The following is a 17,948-nucleotide window of genomic DNA, read 5'->3' on the forward strand; positions in this document are numbered from 1 at the left end:
GGATTTGGCATTGTTTCTTCTGCTTTGAAAGGTGAGCTGGAACAGGTCTTCTCAAACCTTCATATGATTGGAGTCACCTGGAGATGAAACAAGATATTCCTGAATCTCACCCTCTGAGATTCTGCCCCATCAGGGGCTGGTATGGAGCGTGGGGTTCTGGCAAGTTCCCAGCTGATGCTGGGTCACCTAGCACATTTTGGGTAACTGCTTAGCTAGTCAGAGAGTTTAGGCTCAGGTACAGATGCAGACCAACATGTATTCTTTTTCTTCGCACAGTTATGATTTTACTGGTCATTGTCTTAACATCTCTTCCTGAATATTTTATGAAGGACCAGTACATAGTTCTCAAACCCAGAGTGCCTAGCAGTTGTATGATCAGTAACATGGCCCAGAAAGGCATCTTGAACCAATCTGCAGCCCGATCCAGGCTACAGCAGACTTGGTGAAACTAGACTTGAAGATGTTAGAGTTTGGCTCCCAGCCTCAGTTTCCCACCCCGACTTTCCACCTGATTCTAAGAACAAAGGCATTCCACAGCAAAAAAAAAAAAAAAAAAAAGTCTTTGACTTTCTGGGAAAGGGAAGGTTCTGGGCATAACTTTCCTTGGAATTTTTGAGAAACTTGAGACTGAACCTCAGTAGCATCTGCTCTTTTACCCCCACATTCAGTCTTTCATTAAACCTGGTTGATTTTACTTCCTGAACACTTCCTGAGTCTGTTCACCACTCTCCAGCCCCATCAAATCATCACGTTGGTCCAAACCAGGATTTCCTGACCTCAGCACTGTTAGCATCTTGAGCTGAATAATTCTTGGGGGTGTGTGTGTGTGTGCGCGTGCGCATGTGCGTGTGTGTGCGCACTGTGTGCATTATACGATGCGGAGCAGCACCCCTGGCTTCTGCCTACTAGATGGCAGGAGCAATTCTCACATCGTGACAATCACAGATATCTCCAGACACTGTCATTTTCCCCTGTGGGACAGAAATCAGCCCTGGTCTCAACCCCCATTACCTCTTACCTAGACCACAGCTGTTCCCTCTCTGTATCTTCTTGCTTCCTTCCAGTGACCTCATGCTGGGAATCATCTCTTAGAAATGTAAATCCGATACCCTGGTCAGTCACTAAGTCCTGTTTGACTCTTTGCAACGCCATGAACTATAGCCCACCAGGCTCCTCTTCGCTGGGATTCTCCAGACAAGAATACATTTCCTCCTCTACGAGATCTTCTGGACCCAGGGATCAAACCCACATCTCCTGCATCGGCAGGTGGATTCTTTACCACTGTGCCAGCTGGGAACTGCAAGCCTGCCGTGCCGTGAGTTCCTCTTGGACAGATGTAACGTGAAGCACACTCTGGGTCCTGCCTGCCTGTGCTCTTCTTTGCTTTAGTCTCTCTTCCTGGGTTCTGTGATCTCTGAGAATAGACCCATGAGCTCCTTCCTGCCCCTGGGCCTTTGCCCTCGCTCTTTTTTCCCCTAGGAGTAGTCTTTCCAGTTGCTCATCACTAGGTAACCTAGGTAACCAGCAGGTTTTCCAACTCTTCACCTTCTACCCCTTGCCTTGCTGTTGGCACTTCGGGTTTGCTCATGGCTAGATAGCCTTTCTATGCTCCCGCCATCATCACCTGCGGAAGGCCCTCCCTCTCCGGCCTGGCAGACTAGGGCTGGTACCCTGAGACTCTCGCTTTGGTGCTCCGCCTGCATGGGCCCTTCAGTGCTGTGACTGAATAACAGGAAGAGCCATTCATTGTCTGTGAGGGACGGTAAAGGAAGGACCGCGTGTGCGTGCTTCAGGGCTGTGTCCCGGCACCAGTCCAGTCTCCAGGTACCCTGTGAACTCCCGATATGTCTTCAGTATATAAATTCAAGATCGAAAGGGTGTCTTGTCAGCCGTCAAAACTTTTCAGGTTACTGACCAAGAGCGAGCTTGTTAGCTCGTTCTTAAAAAAGAATGAGTTTTCCCGTGACCTGCAAGTGAACAAAATTGTTTCCAGGTTTGCGGGAGGCATGCTTTTTTGTTTCCCCAAGATCCACCCAGATCAAATTGTATAAAGCCCCAAATCCCAGAAACAGTTTTGTCCGTTTCAGAACTCCTGGAGATGAGTGAATCTATAATAGACAGTTGTATGGAAAGGTGCTCCAGATGTCCAAACACTTTGAAATGTGTCTATCAGAGTGTTCGCAGTTCAGCGTCTTTTCTGTTTCTGAAAAGCATCAGGAGAATGACTGTTCCGTGCTGTCCCAGTTCAGCTAAAACGACTTGTGGGCTTTGGCATCCATTTCATTCAGTGCTATATAAAGAAAACTAGGATTCAGCTTACAGATGTGTTTCCCAGCTACACTGGCTCAAATGATCATAACTGAATAATAGGAATTGGGAGTTCTGTTGCTGTCTATCTGTAAGTGGTTCTTTCTGAGTTCAGAAATGGTGTTTGCTTCTTTGTAAAAATATTTGATGAGAGAGAATCTATTTATAAGCTGGTTTGTGTTGGCTGTAGACACGGAGCTTAAAAGGAAGAGAAATAACATTCATTGGGTTTTACTGGGTGCCATACACTTAGGGTGCTTTGTGTATGTACACATATTAACTTCCCCATCTTATTCATTTGGTAAATGGTTTTTTGGGGTGTTTTTTGGTAAGAGAGACAGATTGTAAAACACTATAAAACAGCTGGGTTCAGGCTAGAAGTTGTATCGATTCAGATTCTAATTGTGTAGAGATGGGATTTGAACCCAGAACCTGATTCCAAGCTGTTACCAAAATAAGACAGTATTTTCTCCTGAGGCGGTGTCCCCTCCAAAGGCTCATGCAGGTTTCCAAAGGGCTGCTTCTGTATGTGCCAGCACTGTGTAGATTAGAGATGTGGGTGCAACTTCAGAAAGACTCGGCAAACTTAGTACCCACAACCCATTACAGATGCAAAAAGAAAAGATTCTGAAGGTCAAATAACTTCCCTAGCATCATCTTCTGGCTCCAAGTTGGTCCGATGGCTTGTGGTTCATGGTGATGAAGTGGGTTCCCCCCAGGCTGTAATTCCCATCTTCAGAGGTCTGGTGTGGAGCACGTGGCATATAAAACAAAACAGGTTCTCACTGTAAAAAAGAGACAAAAGTAAAAGAAAAAGATGGTGTCTTGGATGGAATCATGCCTCATTCCCTAATTTTTAATCATTCCCTAATTTTGAACCTAGTAAGTTAAAGAGTGGCTAGTGGTAGGAAGCAAATGAAATTCTTCCAAATGTGTTCTTTGGGTTAGTTTCTCACATGCTTACACACCGTGTGCCAGGCCTGGGATGGGCACTGCTGGGTACAAAGGGGAATGTGCACAGCTTTCACCCCTGGACTCGTTAGACACCCACTTGTGTCTTTGAAAACACCATGTTGTTCTGTCCTTTGCTCACCCGAGCTGTGGGTCACCTCTGTCCCCCCTGACTAATGGGGTTCTAATAAGCCTGTTCCAATAAGAAAGGGAAGTGGTATAACATAATGATTACTCTTGTAAAGAAAATAACTACCAGATGGACCCGGGCGTCCATCTTTCTCCCCTACCCCGTGAGTCTGTTTATGGGGAGCCTGAGGGGCGGAGCCTCAGTGCAGCCCGTGTGTACATGGGCCCTGCACTGGTCCCTTCTCCAGGAAGGGGAGTCTGATGAGCTTTTTCCCTGGCAGAGGACCTCAGGGTGTGCAGAAATGAGTCCTGGACAGAGGGGTCACCCCTAGAATTTTGAGAGAAGCTGTTTCCAGGTGCCCTGTGTCTCTGCTGCACATGATCAGGAAGGGGGTGAAGTCCCATTCAGGCTGTGGGTCACGGTTGGATGCAGGCCTTGTGTCACCGGCAGCTCCAGGGTACCCTGGATTGAGCTGGGGTGTGATTAGTATCAAACCCTGGAGTCAGTGATATGCAGTCTCCTGTGCTCCTTCTGCCTCATTGTTGAGGGTCTCTGGGAGGATCCTCTAACCTCCTGTTAGCCTTAACTGCCTGATCTCTAAAATGGGCTAATGCTATGTCCATATGGGACAGGCTTTAGGATAAAATGAAAGTGTTTGAAAGTGTTAGCTGCTCAGTTGTGTCCAACTGTTTGTGACCCCATGGACTGGAGCCCACCAGACTCCTCTGTCCATGGCATTCTCCAGGCAAGAATGCTGGAGTGGGTGTCCCTTCTCCAGGGGATCTTCCTGACCCAGGGATCGAACCTGGCTCTCCTGCAGGCAGGATCCTAATCAGGCTTACCAAGCATTTGTTGAACGTTTATTAAGTACCTGTAGGTTTGGGGTTCTTCTCCAAATAAATCACTGAAGAAACTTCAGAAATTGGAGATGGTTTAATGGAGAAGAAGGAAAGGGATCTTTTACTCAAAGGACCACAGGCTCATTGCAAGCCTCAGTCTGCCCCTGGGTAACCTGTTCTCCGGGTGTCTCCTCTCTGGAGACTTTGAGAAAGAGGGGTGTTCATGTCAGTTGCACTGTATCTGGGTAACAGCTCTGGGCTGTACCGAAAGCCGCAAACAAAATGTGCTTTCTGCGTGTTTATGTGTATTCATTTGTCCTTCTGCAGTTACCAAACTAACGAGGGGTCAGTTCAGTTCATTTGCTCAGTCACGTCCAACTCTTTGCAACCCTATGGACTGCAGCACGCCAGGCTTCCCTGTCCATCTCCAACTCCTGGAGTTTACTCAAACTCATGTCCATTGATTTATTTGGTGATGAGAACCAGCCATCTCATCCTCTGTCACCCTCTTCTCCTCCTGCCCTCAGTCTTTCCCAGCATCAGGGTCTTTTCCACCCAGTTGGCTCTTTTCATCAGGTGTACAAAGTATTGGAGCTTCAGCATCAGTCCTTCCAATGAATATTCAAGACTGATTTCCTTCAGGGTTGACTGGTTTGATCTCCTTGCAGTCCAAGGGACTCTCAAGAGTCTTCTCCAACACCACAGTTCAAAAGCATCAATTCTTCAGTACTCAGCTTTCTTTATGGTCCAACTCTCACATCCATACATGACTACTGGAAAAACAAGAGGAGGGGAGGCAGGCCAAACTCCCACCATCCTGTAAGCAGGAACATAGGACATTACAGCTGGGTAGCCTTTGCTTTGTCTCTGATTTGGAGGAGAAGATGCTCTGGGTTGGGTGACTGGATGGTCACATCTCAAAAACTGAAACCACCTTGCAGTCCATCAAGTGGAAATGTGAAGATGCTGTAGTACCTTAAGTTAGTTTGTTGTGTCGGTGAAAATGTCATCTGGAGGTGTTCACCAGAAAAGCGGATGAGCAGATGATAAAAACGAGAGACACAGTCTTGAAATCAAACTCATGCAAATAGAGAAGTAGACTTGGGGGTTTCTCAGGTTATTTAAATATAACAGCAACAGGCTAAAAATATGCGTATATTTTTGGCCTAGGGCAACACTGACACTCTGTACTCAATTTCTGAGGGTATTTTTTGAAACCACCTTGTTTGACTTACAGATGCATGTTTCCTAGTCTATGGCTCCAGGAAATCTTTGTTCCTTTCTGCCTGTCCCCCCACACCCTTTATCTCTTTTCCTCCTATCTCTCTTCATCCTCCCTATTCTCATGGCAGGAAACATGCTGCTAATACTTCTGTTACTCTCACCCATTTCCAATTTGTTTTCAAACATCATTCCCACTACTCCCTTTGGTCTTAGGCATGAGCAGTTTCCCGTTCTGTTCTTCCTCCAAGAACCCCTTCTTTAGAACTGAGGTTGCAGTTACAGGGAGGGCTTAGTCCAGGCTGCTTCCCCATTAAAAACATATTTCGACTGACGAAGAGGACAGAAGCATCTCCGTTCGGAGAAAGAGAAGGCATCCCGTCTCTTTAGGAGAGAATGTCTGGTGGCCAGCTCTGTCTCCTGGTCCCCCAGCCCCCCCCTCCACATTTTTGCCCTCTCTTGTCACTAGTCAGCAGACAGAGCTGTTTCCCAGCTGTGCGAGTCTTTGAGAGCTTTGCATAATCTGAGGCCGAGAGGTGTCGCGTCATCCCAGATATGCAGACGAGTGGTCAGTCAATTACAGTGCTCACAACCCGCCAGGCAGCCTTCCAGTCGAGCCAGTTCTCAGCTGCGAGTCCCACGGCGGCAGTAATCAAGGAACACCCGTCCCTGGGCGGAAAGGAGTTTGTAGAAAGGATCCACGTTGATGGTGGCATGGATAGACTTTGGGGGCCGCCACATAGATTAGAAGATGGCTGGCGTCCAAGTTTCTGAGGCCGAGTTGTTTGGTGGAGAGCAGTGCGGTGACTTTAGAGCGATGCTGAGAGGAAGAGGGACTGTGCCATAGAAAGACAGCTCGCATTCTTGGACTTAAAACAAGAACAGCCACCATATGGTGTCTTTCTGACAAAGGACTGGTGACTTCTGCGTTTTCACCATGACTTATTTCCCTCCTCTTACTCTTGTCCAGTGAGACCTTAAATTGAGCAGATTATAAATCGGGTGTGTTTTTTAAAACACTGCTCTGGTAGTTACATGTGGGAGTATAATAGCCAAGCATATTTTCAGCAGAACTGATTGTATATTCCTGAACTTGGAGCTTCTATTTCTGCTTGTAACTTACCTGCTGTGGATGACTCATGCCATGCCCCCTTCTCCCAGGTTACTGAGTCTCTGCCCTGTCACCTTCGGAAAGACCTAAGCAGCTTCTGAGGAGACCCTGCAGTGCACTGGGGCCTGACTGTCTGCTTGAGTTGGATTCTGGGGTGGAGATGGGGGTGCTGAGCATCTGGTAGAGCTTCGTGCCCGCTTCCCATGGAACCAGTGCTGGCTGGACTCCAGAATATGAAGGCATCGTTGTTTCCCATCCCCAAGTTAGGGCTGTAAGTGAGAGCTCCTCGCCCTCCCAAGTACTGGCTCTGGAGGGAAGAGACCCTGCCATTCAGGAAGAGAAATAAAATAGGGGGCAACTCAAGGAAAAACTGCCAAGGAGGTACCATCTCTTTTCCATTTTTCTTGTCCCTACCCCACCCCCCATCAAGTTCTCTCACTTAAAATTTTTGTTGGAATATAGCTGCTTTACAGCGCTGCTCTTAGTTCCTGTTGTACCGCAAAGTGAGTCAACTATATGTACACATATGTCCCCTCTTTTTTTGCATTTCCATGCCATTTAGGTCACCACAGAGCACTGAGTAGAGTTCCCTAGGCCAGCAGTCCCCGACCTCGTTGGCACCAGGGACCAGTTTCGTGGAAGACAATCTTTTCCAGGGACTGGGGGCTGGGGATGGTTTTGAGACGATTCAGTATGATTTCTTGTGCTCTTCATGTCTGTTATTATTACATCGGCTCCACATGAGGTCATCAGTCGTTAGATCCTGGAGGCTGGGCGCCCCTGCCCTGTGCTGTGTAGTGGGTTCTCATTAGTTACCTGTTTTATCCACAGTGATGTATACATCACTCCCAGTCTCTCCCTTCCCCTTTCTTCTCCGCCCATCAAGACTCAGCCCTCTGGTAGAATTGGAAGCTGTCCCAGTGTCTCAGCAGCCCTCCAGTGTCCTCTGTCCGCAGCTCCTCCCTCCACTGTCCGTATCCAAGTCCGCACTTTCTTTGACTTGATGTCTCTTCTGTCCTGTCTTGAGGACATCTCCCTCCACGCCTTGCGACATCCTTTGATTCCCCTCCTTATACCCCAGCTGTGATCAGTACCCTCTGCCCATCCTATCTCCACGGCCCTGAAGCTCCAGGTTTAGGCCGGGCTGCTTCCCTGTCTGCATCATGTCTCTCTCCCACTGCCTCCTGGATAAAATCTGCCTCCTGGCCCTTCAGCAGCCCTCGAACACCGGGCCGCTCTTTCTCCAGACTTGGGAAGAGGAGAAATGTGTACATGGATATAGTTCCCATTTGATGGCCAGATGTTGTGATGAACACGTAACTGTCTTTATTTGCTTAACTGCAGGCCTCAGCTCTCCCAGACTTGCCGTAGACTAAGTTAATTTAGGATTAGACATTCTCCATTTCCGGGGTTTTGTAGCAGAGTCATTTATGTGGTCAGAGAGTACCATGGTGCTGTGCTTGGCTCGTGTCTGGAGTCCTTGTTATTGTCCAAGCCCTGTACAGAGGCACTGGGCAGGGATAGTCCCATCTCATTCATGTTTCAGAAGAAGCCATTATTCTCCTCCTCCTCAGAAGGAGAAAACTAAAATCACGTTCTGACTCCGAAGTCCAGGATCTTAACCATCACTCTGTTTCTGTGAAGGGCACAGTATTCTTATGACACCCTTCAGGGTATAATAGAAACTCTGATCTTTGCCGCTGTTGGTGCATAGCCCAAAGAAGCCTTGCTTAAAACTCTAATTAGAAAATGAATTAAATGTCTAATCCTTCCCGACATTTTAAGTGAAGGCTGAGTATTTTGAGGCAAAGGGGTTTAGGGTAGGGTGTACACGTTTACCAGCACAGTAGCAAGAACTTGGCTGTTGGAGTCCGTGGATTGGGTTCAAACCCCGCCCTTCCCTCTTGGCAGCCACGTGATCTTCAGCAAGTGTATGCAGTTCTCAGAGCCTCAGTTTCCCAGGTACAGAGCTTTGATATAATACCTGCCTCAAAAGCCTGATGTTTTCGTTACTCAGTTGTTTATGTGAAAGAGAGCTCTTTCCCATCTTTTATTTTATACCAAGACATTGAGAAAGTTTCAAAGCATGGGTCATGATAAACTACCAAGACAGAGCAATATTAATTAAATTTTCCTTTAGATGAATGATGTTACTTACAAATGTAACATCTGTGAATAGCTGGGAAAGCAGCATTGATGAGAGCCTTTGTCCTTATTCCATTTGTCCATCTCTTGAGATCTTTGTTTCTCAGACAGTAAAGAATCTGCCTGCAATGCAGGAGACCCAGATTCAATCCCTGGTTTAGGAAGATCCCCTGGAGAAGGGAATGGCAACCTGCTCCAGTATTCTTGCCTAGAGAATCCCATGGACAGAGCCTGGAGAGCTATAGTCCATGGGGTCACAAAGAGTTGGACATGACTAAATGACTGACACTTTCACTTTCTTTGCTTTACTGGGTGGAGTATAACTGAATGAGAATCATTTAAATACCCTCTATCCTGATACACTTTGAACCGAGGAACAGATTAAATCATTAATCAGAAATTAAAGTTAATCTGTTAACATGGTATTATGTGAAGCCTCCTGTTAAAATTCTCTATTAACATTTCTTCTGAAGAATAGTAAACAAAAATAGTTCAGGTTGCTTAGGGGGAAAGAAGTGGAAAGGAAAAATCAGAATGGAGCTTAGGGTGTTGGAGAAACGGAACTGACCTTTGAGAGTTAGAGAAATGAAAGTAATTCAGTCTAGCCAGAGTGTTTCTCTTCTCCGTCGTCACTCCCAGCATCATGTGTTGAAACTTCCATGTGGTGGCTCAGTTCTGTAAATTAGTCCTAAAATAGGCAGCGTCACCTAAAGCCAGTGTGAAAGCCTGCTGGACCACAGACTGGGTCAACACACTTCTAGAAAAAGAGAACGTGCTCTCTTATCCCCTGCAGTGGATTGCATCTGGCAAGGAGGGTTAGAGGGTTAACTTAACTGTTAACCTGATCAGTCTTTGCAGATTGCTGTTTGGCTAAATGATGTTGTTTCAGGCATTGTCTCAATTCATCTCCATTGTCCCTGGAAAGAGATCTCTGAGTTTGGGACCAGACCTAGGTGTCTCTGGGTATCTCAGGTTGGATCTTTTGGAGATTAATAGTTCAATAAAGAGTTTAGAGTTTTGTTCTGATACTGGTTTCCTGGCCAAGACCTCCTATAATGAGTTTCTTTGTGGAACTTTTTGGAATGCCATCAAGGGAATCAACTTGGGTGGGACCTAAGATGTTGCCAGCCTACAAGGTACTGTTCTACATTCCACATGAGAGGGATGTTAGTGTGGAGAGTTGAGGTCTAGAATCTAGGAGATCTTGGGTTTAAATGCCAGTGACCTCTTACTAGCTCTTTGACAAGCTTTTTTAATCCTCCCAATCTTCCCACCTATATCTTGAGAATGGTAACAGTGCCAGTTGATAAGATTGGATTATTAGACAAAATAAAGCACTTGAGTGCTCAGTATAATTTCCAACATGATAAAGAGCCAGTAAAAGTTAGCTGTTATTGTTGTTAATGTAATAGGATTTCTTTATTTTTGATTTTTTAAATAAATAGTTGTCACACAGTAGATTTTAAAACGAGTCTGTTTTAATCATTTAGCTGTGTATTCTCCTTTTTGCGTCATTTGAGGTCAGTTTTCATTCCATTTCCAAAGAAAGGCAATGCAAAAGAATGCTCAAACTACTGCACGATTGCACTCATCTCACATGCTAGTAAAGTAATGCTCAAAATTCTCCAAGCCAAACTTCAGCAATACGTGAACCTTGAACTCCCTGATGTTCAAGCTGGTTTTAGAAAAGGCAGAGGAACCAGAGATCAAATTGCCAACATCCGCTGGATCATGGAAAAAGCAAGAGAGTTCCAGAAAAACATCTATTTCTGCTTTATTGACTATGCCAAAGCCTTTGACTGTGTGGATGACAATCAACTGTGGAAAATTCTGAAAGAGATGGGAATACCAGACCACCTAACCTGCCTCTTGAGAAATCTGTATGCTGGTCAGGAAGCAACAGTTAGAACTGGACATGGAACAACAGACTGGTTCCAAATAGGAAAAGGAGTATGTCAAGGCTGTATATTGTCACCCTGCTTATTTAACTTCTATGCAGAGTACATCATGAGAAACGCTGGACTGGAAGAAACACAAGCTGGAATCAAGATTGCCGGGAGAAATATCAATAACCTCAGATATGCAGATGATACCACCCTTATGGCAGAAAGTGAAGAGGAGCTAAAAAGCCTTTTGATGAAAGTGAAAGAGGAGAGTGAAAAAGTTGGCTTAAAGCTCAACATTCAGAAAACAAAGATCATGGCATCTGGTCCCATCACTTCATGGGAAATAGATGGGGAAACAGTAGAAGCAGTGTCAGACTTTATTTTTTGGGGCTCCAAAATCACTGCAGATGGTGACTGCAGCCATGAAATTATAAGACACTTACTCCTTGGAAGAAAAGTTATGACCAACCTAGATAGTATATTCAAAAGCAGAGACATGACTTTGCCGACTAAGGTCCATCTAGTCAAGGCTGTGGTTTTTCCTGTGGTCATGTATGGATGTGAGAATTGGACTGTGAAGAAGGCTGAACACCGAAGAATTGATGCTTTTGAAGTGTGGTGTGGGAGAAGACTCTTGAGGGTCCCTTGGACTGCAAGGAGAACCAACCAGTCCATTCTGAAGGAGATCAACCCTGGGATTTCTTTGGAAGGAATGATGCTAAAGCTGAAGCTCCAGTATTTTGGCCACCTGATGTGAAGAGTTGACTCATTGGAAAAGACTCTGATGCTGGGAGGGATTGAGGGCAGGAGGAGAAGGGGACAACCGAGGATGAGATGGCTGGATGGCATCATGGACTCGATGGATGTGAATCTGAGTGAACTCCGGGAGATGGTGATGGACAGGGAGGCCTGGCGTGCTGCGATTCATGGGGTCGCAGAGTCGGACACGACTGAGCGACTGAACTGAACTGAACTGAACTGAACCAGAGCTATCTGCCTTAGATTACTGTGACCTGGCAGTTTCTATCATTGATTAGTTATGAAAGCCAGAAATGTAAGCTATGTATGATAACTCACTCAAATTCCTATATATTTCTTTTTCAGCTCTCTAAGATAACAAAGCAAGATGTGGACTTAGCAACCTTGTCCATTTCCAGGGCAGAAAGATATAAACTGTTTCAGTTTTCAAAACATGGCATTTACATCTCCAAACTACTAGGGTGACTCTGCAAGTTTTAGTCTCTTTAATTTGAAAGTTGTTGTTGGTTCAAATTAATGATAAAGATTGATAGCATTGATGAAAGTGAAAGTGGCTTAGTCGTGTTGGACTCTTTGTGACCCCATGGACTATACAGTCCATGGAATTCTCTAGGCCAGAATACTGGAGTGGGTGGCCGTTCCCTTCTCCAGCGGATTTTCCCGACCCAGGAATTGAACCTGGGTCTCTTGAATTGTAGGCGGATTCTTTACTGACTGAGCTACCAGGGAAGCTGGATGCTCTGAGTGGTGGTACTGTGGATTGGACTTTTTTTTTTTTAAGTAAGTAAATGGTTATCATTAATGAGGCTCTGCTGTTTTTTTTCAAGTACAGTAGCTTGATAGAGACTGGCTTCTCTTATATTTATATACTCTATTTTCTGTATCGAGTAAGTGACAGAAATGAATCTTTTGTTTCAGTCTGCAGAAATGAAGACTTTGTCACTTTGTTCTTATCGAATACATAGTTATTCCATCAGAAACAGCCTGTTTCTAATAGTAAATTATCATTTTCATTTTTTACAGCGTTTTAGTAATTGATGCTAACTCTGTGACATTTTTTAAAATATTTTGAGTTCTGCTATATACTAAACAGTCAGGAGAAACAAGCTTGTTTACTGAGAATGTTAAGCCCAGGGAGATAATTTTATACATTGAGACCTATTAATCTTTAATGTATGTGTGAATGTGCATGTGGCTATGTTGTGCATTTTTCCTGGCCAAACTTGGAAAAGGTTTTTACACTGACAATGGTGGAGCAGTATTTTACATTGAAAATGGTGGCAGGAAAAACCCACTGGGCACTGCAGGTCAGAAAGTGTGGCTTTCTTTGCCAGCATGGTGTTCAGGTCAGGTAGCTGCATTCATGTTATTCAAATGTTGCCATTTATCCCCCTCCTCCACTCCTGCCAAAGTATAAGGCACAAGTTGCACCAGGAAGCAGTAAATATGAGAATAAAACCTCTTTTGTGATAAGCTGTTAGTGCTGTTTTTGAGAAAGCATATAATGAAATATTTCATACTTTTTTTAAAATGCCACATTTAAATGATACCCTGTTGAAACAGAAAATGTGAGTGAAGCAATTGCAAATTTATAGCCAGTACGTGTGGACTTTTGCATACCATTCGAATAGTTGGAACCCTTTCAGTGGTATATCAGCGAGTTTAGTATTTATGTCAAAGCCTATTAAGTGATAGTTTGCACAGAAGGTGAGATCTATTTTTATCCATCTGTCTGTTACTGGAGAGTGTTGGTTGGGGGGCCCTGGCATCTCCCTCTTCTTTGACTGTTAAACATTGTGCCCCTGAGACCTGCTGGGGCCACTTGTGCTTGTTTGATTTAAAGTGGCTCACGCGGTCCCACCTGCCTTAAACAGAGTGTTTTCTGTTCAGCAGTCTGCATCTCCTCAGGACTGGACAGTCATTACTTTGTGAAAATGCCCCCTCCTCCCTTTTTAGTAAGATTCGGGATTTTCCTTGTTCCCACCCATGTTTGAGTCTGACTTTTTAAGCGCTATTTCTTCCCCCAAGTCTCCCAAACACAGATGACTATTGATGGGCTGTATATGTGCCCAAGCTTCCGAGGGGATTGCTATTGGAACCTTCCATGGCATATTTAAGGTGAATACTGCTGTTGAGAATGGCTGAAGAATAGAGGTAGCTGTCAAAACAGCCAGCCTATGGTGGGCTGGCCAAAGCAAAGGTGTGTGCAGAGCAAGGTGTCACCAAGAGGAAATGTTTGTTACTTTTGTCTGGATGTCTTCAGATGTTCTTAAGTGCTCACCGCAGGGTCTGATGGGATCTAGAAATGTTTGTAACCTCCTCAACACAGACCAGAGTTTCAGCATGAGCCTCCCAAATTTTCTGGATTAAACTTCTCTAGAGATACAGGGTTTTTAATGATCAGGTTGGCAATCCATGAGTCCATTTAGATAGAAAATTACCCCCATTCTTTTCCTAAATGTTAATGAAATGTTGAACTCATTTATTCCCTGCAGGGTGAAGAAACAAAAAGCCTGACTCTTGTCCTGCATCGGGATTCTGGCTCCTTGGGATTCAACATCATTGGTGGCCGGCCGTGTGTGGTATGTTAGTTGTTGAGATGGGTTTTACAGGTCCTTGATGTAGCTGGGAAAGGGGTCAAGGACTAGGGTGTGAAGGGTAGGAAACCTTGCTCACTTCATTCTGCTCTAGTTAGAGTTCATTGTGCATTTATCATCTTCACACTCTGGGGTTTTTATCATCTTGTTTTTTATTAAGGCATAGTTGATTTACAGTGTTGTGTTAATTGCAGGTCTACAGCAAAGTGATTTGGTTTGGGGGATTAGTTGTGGTCTCTTAATGTAGCATTGTCCTAGTCATACAATGGCTAATCCTAGCTGTTTAGCTTTGAAGAGTTCATGTCTAGTTTGATAGCAGTTGAACTGAGAAAAGTCACGTTAATATGTGTGGAATTCTGCTCAGTTTTCTGAGACAGCCTGGATAGGAGGGGGACTTGGGGGAGAATGGATGCGTGTCTATGTATGACTGTGTCCCTTCACTGTTCACCTGAAACTATCACAACATTGTTAATTGTCTATGCGCTGTGTTTAGTCACTCCGTCATGTCCGACTCTTTGCAACCCCAAGGACTTTAGCCCGCCAAGCTCCCCTGTCCATGGGGATTCTCCAGGGAAGAATACTGGAGTGGGTTGCCATGCCCTCCATCCAGGGGATCTTCCCAACCCAGGAATCAAACCCAGGTTTCCCACATTGCAGGTGGATTCTTTACCATCTGAACCACCAGGGAAGCCCAAGAATACTGGAGTGGGTAGCCTATCCCTTCTCTAGCGGATCTTCCCAACCCAGGAATTCAATCAGGGTCTCCTTTGTTGCAGGTGGATTCTTTACCAGCTGAGCTACCCCCTCGATACAAAATAAGTTTAGAAGAAGAAAAGATTGTGCAGTTACACTGAGGGGCTTTGCTGGAGTCGGGGCTCCAAGACAGTCAGTCTTGTCAGGACTTGTACACGCCCTGCATCAGTCAGGGGCCATTCCCTCATTTGTGGGCTGGTGTATCCTTTGCAATTCCCTCTCACTGGAGCTGTTTGTTCACCCCATTCATCATGATCCCCTCCTCCAGAAAGGGGAGGCTGAATTCAGATCTGTTGATTTAACTGCCAGGAAAATGTCTGCTGAGAGGGCTCTGGGGAGATGGCAGAGGATGTTTTCCGGAGTCTCACCTTTCACGTGGGATGCCCAAAGTATGTGTCATCTCTTGTTCTTTTCCTTTTCCCAGGCTTTCCTCATTTGTCTCAGCTGGTAAAGGATCTGCCTGCAGTTCGGGAGACCCAGGTTCAGTCCCTGAGTAGGGAATATCCCCTGGAAAAGGGAATGGCACCCCACTCTAATATTCTTGCCTGGAGAATCCATGGACAGAGGAGCCTGGCGGGCTATAGTCCGTGGAGTTGCAAAGAGCTGGACACAACTGATTGACTAAAATCAAACATCTTCCTCATTAGTCAGCTGAAGATAGTCAAGGAAAAGGGAAAGAAAAATCAGATTCACTCATTCAACAATTAAGCATTATACAAAGGCTATTTGCTATGGACTTGAAGATACTGACCAGGGAGACTGGATCCCTCTGGTCGTTGAGTTTATGTCCTGGGTGATATAAGGCAAGAAACAAGTATAAAGAGTAATTACAGATTGGGAGAAGAACAGTGAAGGGGAAAAAATGGGAGGATGGCTATACTACATACCAAGGAGAAAGGGGCATCATTGCCCAGAGTGATCAGGAAAGAGGGGAAGGGATATAAAGCCAAATCCTAAAGGATAAGAAGATGTCAGCCATCTGGATGTAACTGATGTTTGCCCTGCCTTCATGGAGCTCATGTCCAGGTGGAGAAACTGATGCATTGGAGAGGGAAGCACTGTTCTCACTGATAAAACTCTGTGCCTGAGTTCAGCTAAAGATTCTTTAGGAGGCAGTTAGCCCTGGGGAAGAAGGCATCATGGGGCAGGCCATGGAAGCTGGGTTCTGAAGGATAAGTAGGAGTTTGCTAGATCAGAGGTCCATATATAATATATTTAGTTGAACAATCTTCAGTTCAGTTCAGTTGCTCAGTTGTGTCCGACTTTGTGACCCCATGAATCACAGAACGCCAGGCCTCCCTGTCCATCACCAGCTCCCGGAGTTTACTCAAACTCGTGACCATCGAGTCGGTGATGCCATCCAGCCATCTCATCCTCTGTCGTCCCCTTCTCCTCCTGCCCCCAATCCCTCCCAGCATCAGAGTCTTTTCCAATGAGTCAACTCTTCGCATGAGGTGGCCAAAGTATTAGAGTTTCAGCTTTAGCATCATTCCTTCCAAAGAACACCCAGGACGGATCTCCTTCAGAATGGACTGGTTGGATCTCCTTGCAGTCCAAGGGACCCACTGTAGGAAAACATTTGGACATAGTTGGTTACAAATTATACATATGTTTACTACTGAACTAATATTACCTGTCTTATAAAAGTTACATGCTAAAGAATCATTTTAAATGATGAAATTAAAATATGAATACGATTTTTAATATACTGTTTCATCATTCCACTGTGTTTCATTGCAAGTACCCATCTTTAAAGGCCACTGAGATAAAAGAAAGTGGACAGACCCAGGGAAACCTGGACAAGGACAAAGACAGAGTTGAGGAGTGGCAGGACATGGTCAGAAAGAGGCCAGAGAAGAAGAGGCAGGTTGTGATTAAATTCCCTTTGCTTTTGGCCAAAGCCACAGTTTCAACAACAAACGAGCATGGTTTATTGCAAGAAAATGACAGCTTAGTAGTAGGTGATATGTAGTCATTAAAATGATGAACTGATACATGATTTGCCTTGTAAAATATGTTTTAAAAAGACTACTTTTAGATAATGAGGTTAAAATAGAATGAACGTTGGTTGGGGCAGGGAGCAGTCCCCCTTGGCTGAGCCCTAGGAGTGTGGACATACCCTTGTTCTTCCCATCATCTTAGGGGAATTCTTACACTAAAATGATCTCTGTGCTCAATCACTCAGACATTTCCTACTCTTTGCAACCCCATAGACGATAGCCTACCAGGCTTCTCAGTCCGTGGAATTTCCCAGGCAAGAATACGGGAGTAGGTTGCCATTTCCTTTGCCAGGGGATCTTCCCAACCCAGGGATTGAAACCAGGTCTCTTATGTCTCTTGCATTGTCAGGCAGATTCTCTACCACTAGCACCGTTTGAGACACCCCAAATTATGTCAGCTTGGGACTTTTTTGCTTTTCCCTTTTTTTCTGGTTGGCTGCCATCACAGGCAGCATGTCATGGTGCTGCTCTGATTCAGTCCCTGCTGCCGCGGGTCAGGCTTTCCAGCTGTGAGAGGGGCTGAGGGAGCCAAATGGGGCTTGACTGGCTCAGTCATGGTCCCAGGACCAGAGGGACTCAATCCTCCACCTTATCATCGGGAGAACGTGTTTTGCCACTTGGCACATGTAACAAGACAGTGGCTGCAGTTGGCTTTTATTCATAATTATTCATTCTCTCCCTATCCGTCATTACCATTACCATTTTAAGAAACAATTACAGTAAAGAAAGATGCTTTTCATTTTTAGACATTTTGAAAGCTTCTGTAGCCAAAGAGTCCAAACCAGGAAGCTCTCTTCTCTGCACACCAAAGCATATATATAGAAAAGGGGAGCCTAAATTTTGCAAAATGCCTGAAACAGAGAGGCAAATTCAAGGCTTGGCAATTGTTGTCAGCCAACAATGGGAAAGCCCACAAAGATGGTATTTCATTTCTGCACCTCCCCAGGGATGAAAGGATGCTTCCAAGTTCACTAGAAGGCAGTTTTGTTTTGTTTTTCTCAGACTTACCAAAAAATATGTTTTAGGTCATTTTCTTTTTTCTTTAAAAAAGTGGTATAAGCACAAACTAGACTGATTTTTGTAGCATTAAAGGACTCTGGGTTTATGTGGTCTTTTTGCAAGAACTCCATGCATAGCCCTGGGGAGGGAAATTGAATTCCATATGCATGTGTTTGCCATCATGTTTTTAAAAACGTGTCCTGATTAGCAGAAGCAGCATAATAAAACCTAAATGGATTCTGCCCTGTTG

The 17,948-nt window shown here is 45.0% G+C and overlaps 1 protein-coding gene across 1 annotated transcript in view; it reads left to right on the forward strand.

The window, feature by feature from the left end:
• The window catches only part of PDZRN3 (PDZ domain containing ring finger 3), a 269,039-nt gene that overhangs the window by 3,886 nt on the left and 247,205 nt on the right, over positions 1-17,948 (forward strand). The window contains exon 2 of the mRNA XM_069562134.1: positions 13,845-13,931. Within this exon, the coding sequence (XP_069418235.1) occupies positions 13,845-13,931 (87 nt within the window). The remainder of the gene's footprint in view (positions 1-13,844; positions 13,932-17,948) is intronic.

Source organism: Ovis canadensis, chromosome 19, assembly GCF_042477335.2.
Source record: "Ovis canadensis isolate MfBH-ARS-UI-01 breed Bighorn chromosome 19, ARS-UI_OviCan_v2, whole genome shotgun sequence".
Classification (NCBI taxonomy): Eukaryota; Metazoa; Chordata; class Mammalia; order Artiodactyla; family Bovidae; genus Ovis; species Ovis canadensis.